Here is a 23,136-nt window from a genome sequence, read left to right as displayed (position 1 = left end):
CAGTTACAAAGCATTATGGTCTGAGAATATGCAGAGAATAATCTCAGTCTTTGGTATTGGTTGATACCTGATTTGTGTCCCAGTATATGGTTTATTCTGGAGAAAGTAACATGTGTGTTTGAGAAGAATAAGTATTCTGATATTTTAAGGTGAAATGTCCTGTAGTATATCTATGAGGTCCATCTGGTCCAGTGTGACATTCAAAGCTCTTCTTTCTTTGTTGAATTTCTGCTTAGATGATCTATTGCCCAGAGTGGAGTGTTGCGGTCTCTTATGTAGTGGCTGCTCCCATGTTGGGAGCATAAATATTTACAATTGTTAGATCCTCTTGTTGGACCGATGCTTTAAGAATGATATAGTGTCCTTCTGTATCTCTAACTACAGTCTTTAGCTTAAAATCTAATTTTTCTGATACGAGAATTGCTACCCCAGCTTTCTCTTGAGGTCTGTTGGTATGAAAAATGGTTCTTTATCCCTTCATGTACAGTCTGGATGTATCTTTAGGTTCAAAATGAGTCTCTTGTAGAGAGCATAGGTATGGGTCATGTCTTTTTATCCAGTCTGCAAACCTGTGCCATTTCATGGGAACATATAGGCCATTCATGTTAAGAGTGATTATTGAAAGATACGATTTTATTGTCATGTTGCCTGTGAAGCTTTTTTCTCTGGATTGCCTCTGTAAATTCCTGTTCTATATCACTGTTGGTTTTTTCTCCTTTTATAGAAACACCCCTTAATATTTCTTATAGGGCTGGCTTTGTGGTCATATATTCTTTCAGTTTCTGCCGTTCTTGGAAGCTCTTTGTCTCTCCATCCATTCTGAATGACAGCCTTGCTGGATGAAGTATCCTTGCATTTGTGTTCTTGTCATTTAGTACCCTGAATATGTCTTGCCCTTTTGGCTTGCCAGGTCTCTGTGGACAGGTCTGACATTATTCTGATGTTCTGCTCTCTGTACATAAGAAATCCCTTCCTCCTTACCACTTTCAAGATTGTTTCCTTGCATCTGGGATTTGCAAATTGTACTATTGTATGCTAGGGCGTTGGTCTGTTCTCATTGATCTTGGGTCCTCTCTGCCTCATGGACTTGAATGCTTATTTCCTTCCCTACATTAGGAAGGTTCACAGATGCGATTTGCTCAAATATATCTTGTAGATCTCTCTCTCGCTCTATATCTTGTAGATCTCTCGCTCGCTCGCTCGCTCGCTCTCCACCCCCTCAGGGATCCCAATAATTCTGATATTGAAATGTTTCACTGAGTCGCTAATCTCTCTCAGTTTGATTCCTTAGGCTTTAACTTGTTTTTTCCATCCTGCCTCAGTTTCCTTCTTTTCTATCATCTTATCCTCTAGCTCACTAATTCATTCTTGTTTACCCCAGCAGTCAGGCTATCCAGTTTAGACTGCAATTCATTCATAGCATTTTAAAGTTTGGCCTGATTCGATTTCATTTTTGCCCTTAGAGATTCTATATTGTTGTTAATGTTTTTCTCAAGTCTAGATTTCCCCTTGTAATTGTTACTCTGAAGTCTATTTCTGACATCTTGGTTATATCCATATGTATTAGTTCTGTGGCAGAGGCCATATTCTCTGATTCTTTCCTTTGTTGGGGTTCCTGCTCTTAATCATTCTGTTGAGGGGTGGTTGAGGAAATGTACAAAGTACAAATTATTGACCACAACCCAAGCAAGATGCACCTGCTTTATAGGGAACTTAGGGTTGTCCGCTTCTTGTTCTTTCAGCCTGTCTTCTTGGGGAGGGGCTGCCACACTGTTACTGAGGCAACCCTGTTTGGGCAGAGTTGCCCTGCCCCCTGTTGGGGGAGGGGGATGGGCTCAGTGAAAGCTGGTTTGGGGGAAGAGGGGCTTTGGTTCTCTGGTGGCTTTATGCGTCTCTTCTGAGTGTCAGAACAGAAGTGACCATATCCAAACCTTTGTCCCAGACCAATGAGATTGCAGTCTGCTCTTCACTGAGCCCTCCAGGCCACACTGTCTCTCTGTCTGTGCTGCTAAAAACTGCAGCATCCTGCATTGCAGGCTGCACAGCAGAACTCCCAGCCCTCGCTCCCAGGGCCGGACTCTCTGCCCCTTGTGCTTCTAAAACTGCAAGCTGTGCCCCAGTTCACACATGTACCCCTGTAGTTCCAGGTTCCAGTCTGGTAGGCTACCCTAAAGTCCTTTCTCCCTGGCTTCCAGTCTGTGAGTCTGTGCCCGGTCCCCAGTGTGGGAAGCTTTTGCCTTCCTGGTACAAGATTATGGAGGTTTCCTCCCCCATCCATTTATCTTCCGGTATCTGCCTGCAGAATCACGGCTTCCGACTTCATACCTCGAGGCCATGCACTGCAGACATGCTGTTTGTAGAGATCCAGATATATCTTCTTACATCTGAGGCCGATTTCTTGGGTGTTCAGAATGATCTGGTAGATAGCCAGCTCAATTCAGGGGACCGGTTGAAATAGGGTTCCCTACTCCACCATCTTTACTCCTCCCTCAAAATAATTATTCTGAGTGAAAGAGGCCTGATGAAAAGGACTGTATGCTGTATGGTGTTATGTATTTAGGTTGTAGAAGCATTGAAAAAATTGGTTGGTGCTATATTCATGGAGAGTCATGCATCCTTCTGCTTCCTATTATAAATCAGAGGAAGACAGTGAGGCATTGTGACAACCTTCAAGACAGTTTATCACTCACAATCTGTTCCAGTACAGATTGTAAGAGATTTTAAATCATATCTGATACGGAAACGAGGCCTTCATTCTTCAGAAAATGGGTCATTGAAAGAACAGCTGTGAGACCTGTCATGGAAATGGTAACATATAATCTCAGTCAACTCATAGTTCAAATAAATGTTTGTCCCTCTGGGGTTTTCCTTTAGAAGAAGAGTGACTAGGGCAGCACTTAGTGTGACATAGTCATCACTCTGAAGCTGAATTGTCCAGTATCTGTTCTCTTCCAATGGGAGCCACTTTCTCTTCCTAGAAAGGGAATCTTCACAAACCCCCATGGCCCATTCAGGCATCTCATCCACCTGGACCTCCCAGGAATGCCCACCAGAATCAAGTCTTTCAGAGCACAGGACTGGATAAACTATAAGTCTCTCTGGATTTGAATGAACTCTCTGCTTTTTCTTCACAGTTGTCAAAGTTTTTTTCTGGGTTTTGATGTTTGTTGTTGTTGTTTATCCTCAGAGAGAAGCAGATTAGGATGTGCTGTTTGGAGATCCAGAGTAACTTCTTTCAGTCCTTGTATCACTTTTAGGAGATCTGAATCCCATGGAGGAAGACTGCATCCTTCTCTCCTTAACTGGGAAGGATGGAGAGCATGGGCCTCAGGCTCCCCTGTTGCCGATGCCCTTGACATCCATCAGCAGTTTCACTTCTGACGTCACACCCTTTTTTGTCACCTTCTCTGGTAGATTGTTGAGTATGAAAATGTAATCTCAACATGTTGTTTTGTTTGTGTTAAGTTTCTACTGAATGTCCTTCTCTTCATCTGTGAAGCTTGAGAAAACTGTGTAGGGGAGGAAAAAGAATTTTCCCTCTACCCTTCTGAGTTCTTAGTAGAGACCCCTGCAATAACAGACAAATTAATAAGACAAAAAGACTTTTTATTTGTATGTTTAAATCATGTGTATGCGGGAGATACCCAGGGAGAAATGAGTAGGTTCCAAGAGTGGCTTAGAGCTCAGACTGAACCACTATCTTAGTAAAGACAGGAGAGGAACAATGGAGGCCTTGTAGAGGAGAGCAAATGGTTTTTACGAAAGATGTTTGGGCCCCCTCGAAAAATAGGTGGGAGGTATGGTAGCTTGTGACAGAGTGTGTCTGGGTGTGATGTCAACTTCTAGTCTTTATACAAATATGACCACAGGCAGTCTTCCCTGGGTGATGAAACCCTTGGGGAGGGGATTTATGGTAATCGAGCTCCTTTGGGTGAAACCCAGTCTATATTTAGGCAGATAAGCAGAGTTCAGAGAAAGCTTCTCCCTGCATTTGCTATTTTTCAAGTGCCTACAGCTCAAAATAATCTATCAAAGCTGTGTATTTTGGGTGGCATCCTGAGCTCCTACTGTCATATTTTGGAGTGGCATATTCTGTTGCCCTGCATCTGCCTCTTGCTCATGTATACCAAACTGGTTCAGATGCTGAAATTCAGTAACTTCTGTCTCTGGTTTTCCACCTGTCTCTCCGTTCTAGTGGCTGTCTCTCTTTGGCCGTTACTCCAGCTTCTGAACATCTGCCACTTGCTTCTTCTTCAGGGGGTCAACATAACTGCTGAGGCTTTTCCTATGCTGAGGCAGGACCTCATGTGGTGGCCCTGGTGATCAGGACATTGAGTGCAAGGGGACAAACACCTCTAGTTCCCCCTCACAGAAGAGGGCCAGGGCTTGATTGCATTTCAATCAAGCATGTTTATTCTTGCTACTTCCTCTTACTTCTGGTGTTGTGGAGAAGCCTGGAAATTTCCATTATCCTTCCAGCTGAGTGTTGCTTTTGGGCCACTCTTAGCATTGGGGGCGGTAGGCAGGGCAAGGGAACATGTCCTACAGATAGACCCAGACTGCTGGATGCGGTAGCAACAGAAGTTGTGGCCATACCTGATGGCGATGGAATCTCTTGGGTAATTCTGACAAAGTAGTTGTCTTCTGCCTGGAATCCCCTACTAAGGTTACTGTGGCCAACACTGGGACAGAAAGGGGTTTTCTCCAAAGAGGTTGGTCTCTGTAGGTCCTCTCTAGTGAGAAGTGGATATGCCCCCAGATCTGACATACTTGGTCAGAGGATATTATAAGGTCAGAGGACCTTATAATTAGAAATTCTAAGCCACAGTGTACCTTGTGCATAAGACCCCATATCCATGCAGACCTATCTATTTTGAACTTTGTATCTGCAGTCAAATGCTCTACCACTGAGCTATACCCCCTGAACTTTGTATCTGAAAATATATTAAAATTTACATAAATTTGGGTGTGTTTAGAAAGTCTACTGATACTATTTTTAGCCCAATATATGAATTTCTTATGCCTTGTCATCTAAAATTGATTTCAAAGATAACCACACTTGTAACTCCCAAAATAACCTATCTGTTAATTTTTCTACATAATAAAAGATCTTCAAAATATTTCTCTTATGGTCAGGGTGTTTTGAAGAATCTTGTGTGGGCTGGTCACACACAATTGACTATGAGATACCTGTGTTTTGGTTTTACTGTTAAAGGACCCACTTCTTTCCCACTGTTCAGACGAAGACTCCAAAAAACAGCTCAATAAGAACATACCTGTGGGGATCTGACAGGCCACTGACATACCTGTCACTTGAGTTAATGAGAGAAACATTCAGTGGAAGCTGATTGGATTTGTTATGCTTTGTCTTTTAAAGGCATTCTGGAGCCGCTAGAGCAGGGGTTTACAACCTCACCAAGTCCTTGGCTGTGGAATGGGCTAGCAGTGGAGTAAGGATCAACTGTGTTGCCCCTGTAGGTAAACGTTCCATACGTTTTTCTGGTAACGTTTACCCTGTAGGTAAACGTTCCATACACGCTTTTCTGATTCACTTAGTATTGTCGATGGATGTGTTTGTTCATATGCCTGCATACTAGGAAACACAGGCTTTTAAAAATAGGTAAAATTGGAGAGACTGAAGCTTTGATTTATGACTAGAGTGTCAAGCAGGTGAAAGGAAGCCAATGATTCTCAGTCTTGACAGTATCTTAGAATTATCTAGGAAACGTCTAAAAAATATTGAAAGATAAGCTTGATTCCCTGCTATGGAGTTGAAGTGTTGGTATTTTTAAAAGCCACCTAGGACATTCAAATGCACAATGAAGATTGAGAACCTCTGCTTTAGAGAACGAATATTTGCCAGATTATGTTGTTATTTCTTGGTGTATCATTAATGCTTCTTTAGGAGAGAGAGAAAAAACTAAGGTCTAATTCAAGTTAAAGATTGATTTGAAGTGAAGAGACAATGTCTCGGGAACATACTTGGAAACTAGTAAGAGCCAAATCAAAGAATTCCCAAACAATTGAAATTTTATTTATTTATATTGAATTCAAACATTTTAATCTGTGGTTTTACCATAATGAAAACCCATGAAACCATTGTATTTTCCATGTCTCACATTAAACACAGCCCAGGCTTCTGTTACAAATCAGAGAATCCTGGTGGAAAACAGAGTAGACTCCTCTATCACCCCCCTTTTCACACTTAAGTGCCTCTCTGATCTATTCATTGAATTATGTTTTTAGAGAACACATCTTTTCAGGTAAAATACAGGGCTTTGCTGGTTATTCAGGGAGAAGAGTTCACAAAATGAACATTCATATGATCCACTTGTAATCGTGGTTAACTATACTTCCTTGATGATATTGAGAAAAATTAATATTAGAAATGTTGCCTTTTCTGTTAAGCACTGTTTTGGTGTTGGTTGATGACTGCCTTGATGTCTTTGTGATTTTAAAATTTAGTTTTATGGGCTTCATTTTGTTCTTTTTTTATTCTTAAACACAGGGAGTCATTTATTCCCCGACTGCTGTTGAAAACTACGGTCCGTTAGCAAAAAACGCATTTGCAAGGTTCTTTAAGAGAGTCCCATCTAAGCGAATTGGAGTTCCTGAGGAGGTAATGTATATTTCTAACATTGATTCCAATTGATTTCTTTCATACTTTGTAATACTGTGACATTTGGTGTCCTTTCTACACATTCTGATAGATGATAGAGGCTGACAGAGATGAGTGGTCCTATTGCCACCAGCCCATTTCCCCTACACTTTCTGGCTCTGTGCCTTACACACTCACAGCTCTCTTTATCCAGAACTGAATGCAGTGTGAATGAAGAACATCCTGGTTTTATTTCATTGCACTTTTCAGCTATGTTATTTTATCACATGGCCTTTGTTGGTACCCGGGACCCTAAGCCAAATCAGGTGAAGTTTCCGTACTTCACTTCCAGAACTATGTGAAGTTCCATACTTGGTTTCTGGAAGGTGACCAGATTTAAGTATATAGAAATCAGTAGCTTTCTTAGAGGCCAGCAATATCAGTCTTAAAATACAATGGAAAAAGGATATTGTTTTTATAATAATAATAAAAATGGAATTACATGGTATAAATTTATCTCTAAACAAGAAATTTATTCTTGAAGAACAGGAAAAAGAGTAAATAGAAACATGTCCTAATCCTCAATGGAGAGAATCAGTTTTATTAAAATCATGGTTCCCTTTGTTTAATGGCAGAGGGTAGCTACACTTCTGCTGAGCGTAGCATAACGTAGAGTTGTGAGATACTATGTTGTATGCTTGAAACTAATGTAATGTTGGGTGTCAGCTGTACTTTAATTAACAAATTAATAAATAATAAAAATATATAATATCAGACTTCCCTAAACTAATGCTGACATTTAATATAGTTTTGGAATTAAACACACTGATTCTAAAGTTTGTCTAGAGAAATATTAATGCAAAAGCAGCGAACAAATGTTGAAAAAGAATAATGGGGGGATTTGACCTTCCCAATATCAAAACGTATTATAAATGTCATACTTATTTAGGGTATCTGGTGCTGACACTGGGACAGAATAAATTTAGTGGAACAGAATGTACTCCTCTTTCAGTACCATGTATATATAAGGAGTTTAATAGGAAAAAAGTAGTATTTCAAATCTGCAAGGAAAGGATTAACCATTTAGCATAAGTCTTATGGCAATTGGCTGTTTAATTAGAAAGAAGCTAGGCCTCTTATCTCATATCACATACAAAATAATTTTCACATATATTGAAGTGCTAAATGTACAAGCAAGTCCATTAAACTCTTCAAAGAAAAAGTTTTCTAATTTCTAAACTAGGTTTCATTGGCATTTTGATGTCTTTCTTTACAGAAATTTACTAGGCATACCCCAAAAGACCCATATTTACCAACCTTTTTACAGATTGGGATTCTGCTGTATGTCTTTTTCTGCAACTTGCTATGGCTATACCATGATTCTACTGTTGCATATTTAGATTCCTTTTATATTTCTGATATTGTGGTAATTCTGTAGTGAACATCCCTGAACACAGATGTGCACTCTTGTGTCAGGAGTAACTTTCTAGAATTCTTGAAGTAAAATAGTTTTGCATATTAAGTTTTTGGAAGATACCGTTAAATCAGACATTTAATGGGCCATTTTAAGTGTGATGTTTGGATTTCTATTCTGAAAACTAAGAGGGGTTTTAAAAGATTTTAATCAAGGAGGTGATATGATTATATTTTTATTTTGGGCAGAGCACTCTCTTTGTTTATGTGAACTATACTATCTCTATTAACTATATAAAATCAAAATTGAGAAGTTTAAGGAATATTTATCAGTTCAGTTAAAATAATAGTAATAAAGACATTACGTGTTAACTTAATATTTTTAGTGAAAAGTTGCTATTCATTAAAAAGCAAAAGAAAACCACTTTTTGCACTTGCTTTACACTTTTCTAACTCTCATTCATATGTGGTTTAACAAAATACAGCTGGATACTCATATTTGTGTCTGCATTCCATACGTTGCTGTATATTGTTTTGTTTAAATCATATGAAGAAATTCAGTTTCATGTACATGAACAGTTGGAAAAGGGAGGAGCATTTTAATGGTCTTTTTAGATAATTGTGGATGTTCTTCTTTGATATTTGACGAGTGGCTGTTTCTTAAAGATGGGTTGCAATGTGGATTGACCTCAAACCATGTCCATGAATCTTTCGTACTCTGTTACATGAAAACCACTAGTGTTTCTTGCACTTTTATTAGATCTTTCACCCAAAGATGATTTTGTGACATAAGTTATTGTTCTTTTGGGAAAAACTGGTCCACCGAGTTATGGAGATCTTCTAGATGTTGACACATAATCCATTATACAATATCAAAAGATCACATTTGTGAGGAGTCCAAGTTGGTGAGAAGTAGGCGCCCTTCTCATTCTGAACACCTGTGAACTCGAGTAGAGATCTAAGAGAAGACTTGCTAGATTCTACAAATAGAAAAGTGAACACTTTCTGCAGGAATGACAAGACAGAAAAACTCACCTCCAAAAAGAGAATAAGAGGCAGTACTGCCCACCAGGAACCGAATCAGTATGGATATAATAAGTAAGATGTCAGAGCTAGAGTTCAAAATAACGCTTATACTAATTGGGCTTGAATAAAGCATAGAAGACACGAGAGAATCCCTTTCTGGAGAAAAAAGGGGACTAAAATCTAGTAAGTCAAAAATAAAAGGGGCTGTTAATGATATGCAATAAAAAATGGAGGCTAAATTTTTAAGGTAGGATAAATGAAGCAGAAGAGAGAATTAGCGATACAGAAGACAAAATGATAGGGAATAAACAAGCTGTGAAAAGGAGCGATAAACAACTACTGGATCATGTGGCGGAGAATTTGAGAGAGAAGTGATACCATAAAGCAAAACAATATTAGAATAGTTGGGATCTCAGAAGAAGAGGAAAGAGAGGAGGGTGCAGAAGGTATATTGGAGCAAATTAGAGCTGAGAACTTCCCTGATCTGCGGAAGGAAACACACATTCAAGTCCAGCAGACACAGGGAAGCCCCCTCAAAATCAATAGAAATAGATCAACACCTCAGTATATAACAGTGAATCTCGCACATCTCAGAGACAAAAAATGTCCTGAAAGCAGCCCCAGACGAGAGGTCCATAACCTACAAGGGTAGAAACATTAGATGAGCAGCAGACCTATCCACAGAGACCTGGCAGGCAAGAAAGGATTGGAATGATACATTGAGGGTGCTAATTGAGAACATGCAGTCAAGAATATTTTTTCAACAAGGATGTCATTCAAAATAGAAGGAAAGATAAAAATCTTCCAGGACAAACAGAAACTAAAAGAATTTGTGATCACCAAACCAGCCCTGCAAGAAATATTAAAGGGGATCTTTTAAACATCAAGAGAGCTTAAAAGTGACATAGACCAGAAAGGAACAGAATCAATATACAGAAACAGTGACTTTACAGGTAATACAATAGCACTAAATTAATATATTTCCATGGTTACTCTGTAAATGGGCTAAATCAAAAGACACGGGGTATCAGATTGGATAAAAAAGCAAGATCTGTCGATATGTTATCAGCAGGAGAGTCATTTTATACCCAAAGACACCTCCAGATTTAAAGCGAGGGGTGGAAAGTCATTCATTGTGCTAATAGACATCAAAAGAAAGCTGGGGTGGCAATCCTTATATCAAAGTAGATTTCAAACTGAAGACTGTAATAAAAGATGAGGAAGGTTGCTGTATTATAATTAAAGGGCCTATCCAACAAGAAGATCTAACAATTGTAAACATTTATACTCCTACATGGGAGCAGCCAATTATATAAGCCAATTAATAACAAAATTAAAAAATCAATAATAATAGTAGGAGATATTATTGCCCCCCATCACTGTAATGGACAGATGATCCAATAGAAGATAAACAAGGAAACAAGGCTATGAATGACACACTAAACCAGCTGGACCTCACAGATCTATTCAAAACACTCCATCTTAAAGCAACAGAATATACATTCTTCCCAAGCGCTCATGGAACATTCCCCAGAATAGATCACATACCTGGTCACAAATCAGGACTCAACTAGTACCAGAAGGTAGGGGTCATTCCATGCATATTTTCAGACCCAATGCTTTGAAACTGGAACTTAATCACAAGTGGAAATTTGAAAAGAACTCAAATACATGGAGGCTAAAGAGCATCCTACTAAAGAATGAATGGGTCAACCAGGAAATTAAAGAAGACTTTCAAAAATCATGGAAACAAATGAAAATGAAAACACAACTGTTCAAAATCCTTAGGACGCAGCAAAGATAGTTCTAAGAGGGAAGTATATAGCACTACAGGCCTTTCTCAAGAAACAAGAAAGGTCTCAAGTATACAACCTAACCTTATATCTAAATTAGCTGGAGAAAGACCAACAAATAAAGCCTAAGCCCAGCAGAAGAGAAATAATAAAGATTATAACAGAAATCAATGAAATAGAATCCAAAGGAACAGTAGAACAGATCAACGAACCTAGGAGCTGGTTCTTTGAAAGAATTAATAAGATTGATAAAACCCTGGCCAGACTTATCAAAAAGAAAAGAGAAATGACCCAAATAAATAAAATCATGAATGAAAGAGGCGAGATCACAACCAATACCAAGGAAATACAAACAATTATAAGAATATATTATGAGCAACTCTATGCCAACAAATTAGACAATCTGGGAGAAATGGGTGCATTCCTAGAGACATATAAACTACCAAAACTGAACCAGGAAGAAATAGAAAACCCGTGAAGACCCATAAGCAGCAAGGAAATTGACGCAGTAATAAAAAATGTCTCAACAAACAAGAGCCCAGGGCCAGATGGCTTCTCAGGGAAATTCTACCAAACAGTTAAAAAGAATTAATGCATATTCTTTTGAAGCGGTTTCAAAAACTTGAGATGGAAGGAACACTTCCAAACTCCTTCTTTGAGGCCCCCATTACCTTGATCCCAAAGCCAGACAAAGACCCCATCAAAAAGGAGAACTACTGACCAATATCCCTGATGAACATGGATGCACAAATTCTCACCAAAAGACTAGCCAATAGGATCCAGCAGTACATTAAAAGGATTAGTCACCACGACCAATTGGGATTTATCCTGGGCTACAAGGTTGGTTCAACACCCACAAATCAATGTGATAACACTACATAAATAAAAGAAAGGACTAGAACCATATGATCCTGTCAATAGATGCAGAAAAGGCGTTTGACAAAGTACAGCTTTTTTTTTTTTTTTAGTAAAGCATCCTTTCTTGATCAAAACTCTTTATAGCGGAGGGATAGAGGGTACATACCTCAATATCCTAAAAGCCATCAATGAAAAACCCACAGCAAATATCATTCCCAGTGGGGGAAAACTGAGAGCTTGTCCCCTAAGGTCAGGAACAGGACATGGATGTCCACGCTCACCACTGCTGTTGAACATAGTACTACAAGTCCTAGCCTCAGCAATCAGACAACAAAAAATAAAAGGCATCGGAATTGGCAAAGAAGAAGTCAAACTCTCACTCTTTGCCGATGACATGATAATCTATGTGGAAAACCCAAAAGACTACTCCAAAACTGCTAGAATTCATACAGGAATTCAGTAAAGTGGTAGGTTATAAAATCCAAGCACAGGAGTCAGTTGCATTTCTGTACACCAACAATGAGACAGAAGAAAGAAGTTAAGTAGTTGATCCCATTTCCAATTGCACCCCAAACTGTAAGATACCTAAGAATAAACCTAAGAGGCAAAGGGTCTGTATTCAGAAAACTGTAGAATACTCATGAAAAAAAAATTGAGGAAGACACAAAGAAGTGGAAAAATGTTCCATTTAACACGGATTAGAAGAACAAATATTGTTAAAATGTCCATGCTGCCTAGAACAAGCTACGTAATCAATACAATTCCTATGAAAATATCATCAACTTTTTTTCACGGAACTGGCACAAATAATCCTAACATTTGTATGGAATAAAAAAAGACCCCCAAATTGCCAAAGGAATGTTGAAAAAGAAAACCAAAGCAGATGGCATCACAATTCTGGACTTCAAGGTGTATTACAAAGCTGTAATCATCAAGGCTCCTGTAGTCTCCCTTCCTGGCCTTGCAGCCTGCAGGATCCTTGGCTAGATGCCAGCTTCGTGTTCCATAGACACATGGACTACGTCAGGGGCAAAACCATAAAAGGCACATGGTGGTGTGGTGAGTAAGTTATAGTAGATGCTGAGAGGTGTGCCAGGAACTGGGTGGTCTGGGAAAAATCAAGCACTGTGTTTGCTTTCAGCTTCTTCACCACGTCTAGCTTATTTGACACTGTGTGGGCGCCTTCATATCTCTCCACACCAGTCACATTGTTTCAACGGGCCTCAAATAGAAAAAGGTGGTTAGTCGTCTGTGATCTGTCAGGTTGCACACGGACTAGAGACTGTGTGTTACAGCTGTGTTTCGGGATGCGTTTCCTTGGGCAGGGGAGCAGCCCCAGGTGGGGAGCATCTGCTTTTCTGTGTGCATATGTGTGCTTCTGTTTCTAGATCTCCCCACTGGTCTGCTTCCTGCTGTCCCCTGCGGCTTCCTTCATCACCGGACAGTTGGTGGATGTGGACGGGGGCCAGTCCTTGTATACGCACGTCTTCGATGTACCAGGTGGGCCCACAAGAAATGACCACCACTAACTTTGTGCCTTTTCAGCTTCAAGTTCTCAAAATCTCTTTCTTTTTGTAAGATTTTATTTGTTTATTTGTGAGAGAGAAAGAAAGAGCACAAGCAGGGGGAGCTGCAGGCAGAGGAAGAGGGAGAAGCAGGCTCCCAGCCTAGCAGGGTGCTTGATGTGGAACTTGATCCCAGGATCATGACCTGAGCCGAAGGCATACGCTTGACTTACTGAGTCATGCAGGTGCACAGATTTTCAAAAAAATTTTAAGCAGTTACAGGGAGGATTATGGTTTTCTCTCATGGGACATAAAAAATGTACAAGATGTTTATATTCTTGAAAGCATCTTTAAAGGAAATGTTCCCAAAGAAAATATCTAAATATTTTTTATCATAGCACATATTTATATATTTTAAGAAATTGTTTTGTGTATATAGGTTGGTGGATTTTTAACCTTGAAAAATATTCTTGGTATGAATATATAAGGAGGAGATAGAAAAGAGGCAAGAGGTTGCTGTATTTTTAAGATTTAATTCCTCTTTGTTCCTCTAATAAGTGAGTTATATATCTGAGCAGAAGACTCAGACCTGTTAGGTGGGGAAGGGTGCTACGGTACCATTTTGCATTATCTTTGGGATATATATTGAGTGAAACCATAGGAATTTGCTATATTCAACCATTTTTTTCTTTTTTTTTTTAAATTTAACTTAATTTTTTTTCAGTGATCCATAATTCCTTGTTTATGCACCACACCCAGTACTTCATGCAATCCGTGCCCTCCTTAATACCCACCACCAGGCTCACCCAACCCCCCCCTCCCTCCCCTCCAAAACCCTCAGTTTGTTTCTCAGAGTCCACAGTCTCTCATGGTTTGTTGCCCCCTCCAATTTCCCCCAACTCACTTTTCCTCTCCATCTCCCAGTGTCCTCCATGTTATTCCTTATGCTTCACAAGTAAATGAAACCATATGATCATTGATTCTCTCTGCTTGACTTATTTCATTCAGCATAATCTCTTCCAGTCCTGTCCATGTTGATACAAAAGTTGGGTATTCATCCTTTCTGATGGAGGCAAAGTATTCCATTGTAGATATGGACCATATCTTCTTTATCTCTTCGTCTGTTGAAGGGCATCTTGTCTCTTTCTACAGTTTGGCGACTATGGCCACTGCTGCTATGAACATTGGGGTACAGATGGCCCTTCTTCTCACTGCATCTGTATCTTTGTGGGAAACACCCAATAGTGCATTTGCAGGGTCTTAGGGAAACTCGATTTTTAATTTCCTAAGGAATCTCCACACTGTTTTCCAAAGTGGCTGCACCAACTTGCATTTCTACCAACAGTATAAGAGGGTTCCCCTTTCTCCACATCCTCTCTAACACTTGTTGTTTCCGGTCTTATTAATTTTTGTCATTCTGACTGGTGTAAGGTGGCATCTCCATGTGGTTTTGATTTGAATCTCCCTGATGGCTAATGACGATGAACATTTTTTCATGTGTCTGATAGCCATTTGTATGTCTTCTTTGGAGAAGTGTCTGTTCATGTCTTCTGCCCATTTTTTGACGGGATTATCTGTTTTGTGTGTGTTGAGTTTGAGGAGTTCTTTATAGATCTTGGATATCAGCTGTTTGTCTGTAGTGTTGTTTGTGAATACCTTCTTCAACCATTTTTAATATATAAAACCAGTAATTTCATGAGTCTCAGCCAAATATAGACGTTGCACACAAATATAAAATTCAAAGGTATTCACACTGTTACTGAAGAGTGTTAAGTGGCTACCAGCAAATTAAAATGTGGTTGAGGTAATGCATGTGTGTTTTTTTTTTTTTTAAAGAGTTATTTATTTATTTATTTCAGTGAGAGAGAGAACATGGGAGAAGGGGCAGGCAGAAGGACAGGGAGAGAGAATCTCAAGCAGACTCTGCTAAGCATGGAGTCCAAAGCAGGGCTCCATCTCATGACCCTGAGATCAGACCTGAGCTGAAACCAAGGGTCGGACACTTAACCGACTGGGCCACTCCAGACTCCTGCATGTGTATTTTAGTTTCATATCAGGGACCGACGTTCACCCTACTCTTTTGTGTACAAACAGTCTACTCCAGGCTTCAGACCCTCTTTGCATTAATAAATGATACTTATGGGACTTCAATATTATTATTTCCCCCTCCTATCTAGATTTCTTTACTAGTATTTACAAGTAACATCAATGTGGTGATGTGCAGAAGATATCGTGGTTTTCATTTTTGTTTTAAATTTTATTTATTTATTTGATAGAGATCACAAGTAGGCAGAGAGGCAGGCAGAGAAATAGAGAGGGAAGCAGGCTTCCCACTGAGCAGAGAGCCCAATGGCAGGCTCAATCCCAGGACCCTGGGATCATGACCCGAGTCAAAGGCAGAGGCTTTAACCCACTGAGCCACCCAGGTGCCCCAGATACGATGGTTTTAAGGCACCTGGTTAGAAAGACAGAAACACCTCCATGCTGTACAATACCATTTTCACATAGTAGTTAAAGTGGCCACTTTTCTCCCCAGTGGTGCTGAGGGTATTTGTCGATTCCGTTTAGAAAGGGAAAGGAACTCCAGAGAGTGGCTTCTCCAGGCCACCAGTGAAAGATTTTCCTTATTAATTCCAACGCTGTTTTTTTTTTTTTTTAAGATTTTATTTATTTACACTAGAGAGAGTGAGCAGGGGGAAGGGAGAGGGAGAATCTCCAAGCAGACTCCCTGCTGAGCCCAATGCTGGGCTCCATCTCAGGACCCTGAGATCATGACCTGAGCCAAAATCAAGAGTCGGACACTCACCCGACTGAGCCACCCAAGCCTCAAACACTGTATTTATTAGTGTAGAGATTTTTTTTTAAGTTTTTGGTGAAATCAGCTACAGCAGTTTTTCAAGAATATTCTCCCTCCACCACCGAGGGATGCCTGGGGGGCTCAGTTGGTTAAGCAGCTGCCTTCAGCTCAGGTCATGATCCCAGGGTCCTAGGATGGAGTCTCACATCGGGCACAGCAGGGAGTCTGCTTCTTCCTCTGACTATTCTGCTTAATGCTCCCGCTGCTTTTGCTCCCTCTCTCTCTGACAAATAAACAAAATCTTAAAAAAAAAAAAAAAAAAAAAGAATATACTTCTGCCCCCACCCCACCATGAGTGGGAATACTGAGCCTTTCGTCCTATGTTTTCTTTAAGATTGCCAGCCCAGGAGTGACAAGTCCTGGGAAAATTAATATCTGTAGGCATCTCTTTTCCTTTCTGTAAGCGGGGTCACTTACAGCATTTATTGGGTAAACGGTTGGAAGCGTTAAATTAGATAATGCACATTTAAAGCCTTGTGTCAGCACATTTTTAGCTGTAGCTCATACTGGCCTGAGCAGGAAAGGCATTTATTGGCCCGTAACTGAACGGTCTGCTAGACTTAAATTATCCGCTCATTGAGCTCTTTGGGGGCAATGTTTTGTTTTTTTCTTTTCCCTCTGTTTTTGCTTCTGTGGTGTTGGCTTTCTCTTAAGACAGACTCTCCTAAAGGGGAACCCTCTTACACTGTTGGTGGGAATGCAAGTTGGTGCAGCCTCTTTGGAGAACAGTGTGGAGATTCCTCAAGAAATTAAAAATAGAGCTTCCCTATGACCCTGCAATTGCACTCCTGGGTATTTACCCCAAGGATACAGATGTCGTGAAAAGAATGGCCATCTGTACCCCAATGTTTATAGCAGCAGTGGCCACGGTCGCCAAACTATGGAATGAACCAAGATGCCCTTCAATGGACGAATGGATAAGGAAGATGTGGTCCATATACACTATGGAGTATTATGCCTCCCTCAGAAAGGATGAATACCCAACTTTTGTAGCAACATGGACGGGACTGGAAGAGATGATGCTGAGTGAAATAAGTCAAGGAGAGAGAGTCAATTATCATATGGTTTCACTTATTTGTGGAGCATAACAAATATCATGGAGGACAAGGGGTGTTAGAGAGGAGAAGGGAGTTGGGGTAAATTGGAAGGGGAGGTGAATCACGAGAGACTATGGACTCTGAAAAACAATCTGAGGGGTTTGAAGTGGCGGGGGGATGGGAGGTTGGGGTACCAGGTGGTGGGTATTACAGAGGGCACGGATTGCATGGAGCACTGGGTGTGGTGAAAAAATAATGAATACTGTTTTTCTGAAAATAAATAAATTGAAAAAAAAAAAAGACGGACTCTCCTGGTTGCAGAACGGCTTCCTTTCCTCTGAAAGCCCCATGCTTCTTTTTCCCCAGCCTGCTGGACAGAGAGAAGGGAGGGGAATGACGTTTTATAGCATTTCTAGCAGAATTCTGAAACCTGCTCTGTTTTGGACCAACTGACTTGTGTAGCCCTCCCCAACCAGTAGCCAGAGGCATGACTTAGCTCAGTTGGAGGTCAAAGTGGGGCCACTTCCCCAGAAACTCATGGATTTCCCCAGTGCAGGTGGAGGCTCTTGGAAAGAGGGGATGAGGGACTGGATGCTGGACAGGCAGCTGTGTGTGCCCGGTACAAAGTAAGTACACGGCTTTAAAGTCATCCTGGTTCCTAAGGAAATAGTACGTGTGGAACGGCTGCAGTGCGCCGAGCACACTGCAGAGGCCGTCACATTTAATTTTCACAACTTCAGAAGAGCAGATGTTGTTAGCAACCACCGCCCTCCCCCCACCCCACCCCAGGAAAACAGGCTCAGGAGGAGGAACCTCTCCAAACTTGGAAATGCTGGTACCTGGCAGGGCTGGGATTCCAAACCAGGATTTTCTCAGGACCTTTGCCAGTTGTCCTAATGATTTCTTTTTTCTTGCCGAGAAAAGAAAAGGGGTGAACCAGGGAAAATAAGAAGGGAGTCTGCTGGAAACTAAGATGATGAAGGAGGTTAATAGATTTATGCTTGACGTGAGCTTTTCCGCTTACTCACCAGACCACGACAACTGGCCTGACGGACCAGGGGACCTTTCTGTCATCAAACAGATGAAGGAGGATTTCAAGAGTAAAAGCAAGCTCTAAGCTAAGGAAACTACACGTGTCTTTTGTCTCCAAATGCCTTAATATCTCAAGAATGCACTTTGGTACTTTCCAGGAGCTGATAATATGAAGGGAACTATCACTTTCTGCTTTTAATGTTACCAGTCATGCCTATGCAAAAACTGTTCTTGAAATAATGCCTGTTTAAGCCCCAAACAACACTGTTTAGCCTGTGATTAAAGATTTCTGTTTTAGGAATGGGCTTAACATACTTTATGATGACGCCTTTCATTTCTAAGCAAGCTAATTGAAAAATGAAATCATTTCAAATTATTCATAGAGGTATCATGATCTCCCAAAAAGGTTTTAATATTTGGTGGGCAGTAAACCTGGCCTCTGGATGATTCTTAAAACTCTGTATATAGAAGATATACAGTGTATAGAGATATACAGTGATTCATGTCTCGTGGTGGGTCTCATGCTTTTGGAGCCATAAAGCTTTATGATAATAATCGATGATGATTTGTTTTGTTCATGAAGTTAGATTTGCATAAAGCCTCTTGAATCAGAAGAGAAGTAAAGTCATGTGCAGCATTTCTTGGAAGTATTTCATTTGTGTCTTGATTTCCAATCTAAATTATTCCCTTTTCTTCATGTTTCTCTTTTTGTATGCAAAACAAGAATTTTAAATGAAATGTTATGCAAATTAGGGTTCAGTATCCTACCTTCACTTGACTTGTTTGGGCAATGATCCCAACTTCTGAAATGCCTTTTATAAATTATGTACATTCATTTTTTGTATTAATTAAACATCTTTTGATTGACTTATTCCCTCTTGAAGTCAAGTAGATATTTTCTTTTCTTTATTCTCAGTGCAAAGTACAGATCTTCCTTGGCTTAAAAAGGGGTCATGTCCTGATAACCCCACTGTTAGTTGATAATAGCATTAAGCCAAAAATGGATTTAATGCACCCAGCTTATTGAAAATCAGTCACTTAGCCTCGTCTCCCTTCAACATGCCCAGAACACTTACGTTAGCCAACAGTTGGTCAAGATCATCTCACACAAAGCCTACGTTACACTGAAGTGTTGAATATCTCAAGTAATTTAGTGAATACTGTGCTGAAAGTGAAAACCAGAACGGCTGTATGGGTGCAGAATGGTCTGTAATTCCTGCTGAAAGTCTTTTCACTTTCACACCACAGTGAAGTTGAAAAATCTCGTCAAACTATCGTTAAGTTGGCGACCGCTATATGTAATTTTCCATGCTCCGGGAAGGGACCCACAAATCTGCCATTTTATGAGGCTCCCACATGGGGCCAGGACCAGGGTGAGGCTAACTAGATGCCTGTTGGGGGCAGCATGAAAGAGATGCTCACTCTTGGGTGAGCCCAAGTGCAGAGTCGCCCCTGAGAGGACACACACTACTGTACATTTTGTGTCTGTGCTATTCACAGGGAAAGATCAGAAATCTTTTCCTTCTAGAAAACACTTGAAAATGGCCTTCTGGATACGATAATATCGTAGTTGCTAAGCATTCAAGCCATAGGTTAACCCTAACATTGGTTGGTGTGGAAGACAAAGAGGCAGGGAGGGCTTCCTTTTCAAATTTCCTCATGCTCATAACCGAAAACAACCCCACACTTCTCCATGATGTTGTCGCATGTTTATTTCTACGTAAGGCATGAAGGCCACCCCACATAGCATGAGACGTAGCTACCACTCCTCATTAGATCTTCTTGTTAGCTTAATGATTGGACAGCTGACCATTATCTATGTTCTAGAATTATAAGGCTACTCCCCAGGATTTCTGTACATTTCATGATAGTGTCCTCTCAATAATGTTCTCTTGCTACTACACTTAGTAAATTTTGTTATAGACTGAATATTCCTGAATAAGTTTAATCATTCAGTAATTTTAAGCCCCTGTGTGCTCAGCATCATGTTAAGAATTGGGTGTGCAGGGGCACCTGGGTGGCTCAGTGGGTTAAAGCCTCTGCCTTTGGCTCCAGTCACGATCTCAGGGTCCTGGGATTGAGCCCCACATCGAGCGCTCTGCTCAACAGGGAGCCTGCTTCCCCCTCTCTCTGTCTGCCTCTCTGCCTACTTGTGATCTCTGTCTGTCAAATAAATAAAATCTTAAAAAAAAAAAAAGAATTGGGAGTGCAGTTTTGAAAACAAAACAAAACAACAACAAGAACAAAACCACACTGACCTTGCCCCCCAACAGAACTTACAAGAGTAAGAGAGAGAGAGAGAGAAACATTAATCAGGCCACATAGAAATTTAAGCCTCCCTAAGTGCTCTAAGTGCCATAAAAGGTAAGGTCGTGGTGCTAAAGGCATATACCAGGAAGAAAAAGATATCAAGAGGAAAAAACAATTCTGTTAATTGCGTTAAAAGAGTGGACATTCTCCCCCACCCACATGCTGCTCCTTTCGTTCATGGCTTATGCTAGTTCAGGTCCTCTGGGAAGCAGGTGCCAAGACAGAATGAGATGTGCGTGAGCCGTGGGGGATATGCCTGCAGCGGCGGGGAGCCCTGGAAGACTGCAGCGACCTTCAGACCGTGGAGCAAGTGTGACACCCGTGAAAGAGGGACGAAGACAGGAGTGAGCAGAAGGCAAAGGGGAGGTTTGCTGCATGCGCACATTCACACCACGGTGGGGCCTGGGGGCACCAGGAGACACTTGGTAGATGACCTGGGTTCCACATGGTCACTCTTGTCCTCACTGTCTAGGAGTAGCTCTGCTCCTCCCGCTGGCCAGGGATACTCCTTTTTTCATCAGCTCGTGCCTGCACACAGGCAGGCCAGTGGTCCCTGAACTGGGCCATAGTTCATAGTTCAGTGGGACCCTCCTGGGTCCCTTGGCAAGAATTGCTTCCTTTGGAACCAGGACTTCCAATGCTGCAAGATTCAGAAATGGATGGGAAGCACCAGGTCCCACGGTGGAGCTTTGCAAGTGTTGGTAAGTAGGACCACTCCGTCTTCCACTCACTGGTTCGCAGAAATGTTCCCAAAGCCTTTGGGGAAAGGCGTCCTGACAGATGGTACTCCAACCTTTCAGAAGGTTGCTGGCACTTAGGCTGTGCATTGGTTGTTCTAGTCCTCTGTGGAGCTGGCTCCTTCTAGAAGCACCGTGTGTGCAACGACTGATGGTTTCAAGGTCAGGGACCCAGTCTCACACAGTTTCCTGGGAAGTGGGTCACCTGATTGGATGCTGATGCGTGGGATTCCGTGCCTGTGGATCAGTCTTTGTATAAGCCCCAGGAGAGTGGTGTCTGTGTCCCTGCGAGCAGGAATGGTAAACTCTCACCTGGATTCAGTATCTCACACTATGAGCTACCACAGGGGATGGGAGCGATGAGAGATTGGCTAATAGGAAGTAAGGAGAACTGTAAAGAATAATGCAATAAGGGCACCTGCCTGGCTTAGTTGATAGAGCACAAAACTCTTGATCTTAGAGTAGTGGGTTCGAGCCTCACATTGGGCACAGTGCTTACTGAAAAAACCAGTAAGGGAAAAGCAGATATAAAGAGCAACTACTAATCTACTAGAGCCGAGATGGCAATTAACTGTTGCCCACGGCCTAAGGGGTGCATTTTGAAGCTGCCACATGCCTATATCCCGTGACCATCAGCCCCTTTTATTTTCAACACTACCCCAAGGCTTGGCTCAAAAAAGTGTCACCTTGTGGTTAATTGTGGAACATGAGCCTCTCTGGACAGGGCCTTCTTGGGAAGCCAAGACTTGGCTGCAAAGTTTCCACTTGAGCTCTAATGTCTTCTAGTATTTCTTCTGTTCTCCTCCTTTACAAGGGTTTCACTTTGATGAGGAGGACAAAGGCAAGAAAGATGTTTTTTAAATGAAACTTAGAGCTTGCAGTCCAGGGATATTCGTTAAAGACTAGAAGCAACGTTATCTTGATGATACCTAGATCTTCACGGTCCTGTAAGACCCTGCTTTGCGCATACAGAAATTCCTTAGGAACCTATGTTATCTCTATCTCCCCTCCCTCCACAAACGTAAAATATATAGTCAGTCACGCCCACACTCAGATGCAGCTCATCTGCCTACGGGGCCTGTCCCCCTACTATAATAAAATCACCTTTTTTGGACCAAAATCCTCTCAAGAATTCTTCCTTGGCCATTTGCTTATTGAACCAAACTTCAAATCACATCCACTTCCCTGAAGTGTTGAAATTTGATCAACTGGCAGGAAGATTTGAAACCATAATCCAGAAAGGTGTATTAGAGTAAAAGCGGGTGATCATCAAGCGCTTGTTTTATGACAATTATCCCAAGGAATATCGAAATTTCTGCTTATCCAAAGGGATGTTTGGAATCCTGCGGGCAATGCTCGGATTTGTTTGGTAACCAGCGCCCCCTTTCGGTTCGTGCCTGCTCTGCCCCAAGCCGCGCCGCCGCCCAGTTTTCTCAGCTGGGTGTGGACCAGAGGCAGGTCTGCCCTCTGCCTAGGTGGGAGTCAGATCGTGCGGACCCGCAAGTCCTAACGCTGTCCGCATCAGGGCTGCATCGCGGGGGGTGTCCTTACTCCTCTCATCGAGCGAGCCCGCCCATCCCTCTTTTCCATCTGCAGCCTCCAAACTTGGTCTTCTGGAGCTTGTCCGTTCTCTCCTGATTGACGCCACTTTGATGACGTTAACAACAACCTGTCTGCTCACAGGCACCCTTACATCCTCTCCCCCCGTTTATTCTGCCCTTTCCTGCCCTTTCCTGCAGAGCCCTCCGTGGGCTCTCTCCTTCCATGAGTTAGGGCTCTTAGACTCTGCTGGCGTCCAACTGCCTGGTTTCCAATCCCAGCCTCTACCACTGACTCTTGTCACGGCTTTGAGACAATCGCGACGTTAGAATATGGACTGGGTATTAGCAGATGTTATGCAAGAGTTACTTCTCATTCGATGTGATAATAGCAGGGCAGTTACCTTTTTTTTTTTTTTTAATGTCCTTCCC

The 23,136-nt window shown here is 41.5% G+C and overlaps 1 protein-coding gene across 1 annotated transcript in view; it reads left to right on the top strand.

The window, feature by feature from the left end:
* The window catches only part of LOC122902284 (peroxisomal trans-2-enoyl-CoA reductase-like), a 32,663-nt gene extending 13,672 nt beyond the window's left edge, over positions 1-18,991 (top strand). Inside the window, exons 5-8 of the mRNA XM_044241565.1 lie at positions 5,378-5,474; positions 6,509-6,619; positions 13,077-13,188; positions 18,119-18,991. Coding sequence (XP_044097500.1) covers positions 5,378-5,474; positions 6,509-6,619; positions 13,077-13,188; positions 18,119-18,204 — 406 coding nt within the window. The 3' untranslated portion in view covers positions 18,205-18,991. The remainder of the gene's footprint in view (positions 1-5,377; positions 5,475-6,508; positions 6,620-13,076; positions 13,189-18,118) is intronic.
* Positions 18,992-23,136: the final 4,145 nt, after the last annotated feature.

This window comes from Neovison vison, chromosome 3 (genome assembly GCF_020171115.1).
Source record: "Neovison vison isolate M4711 chromosome 3, ASM_NN_V1, whole genome shotgun sequence".
NCBI classification, from domain to species: Eukaryota; Metazoa; Chordata; class Mammalia; order Carnivora; family Mustelidae; genus Neogale; species Neogale vison.
This window is presented reverse-complemented; position numbering and strand designations above follow the sequence as displayed.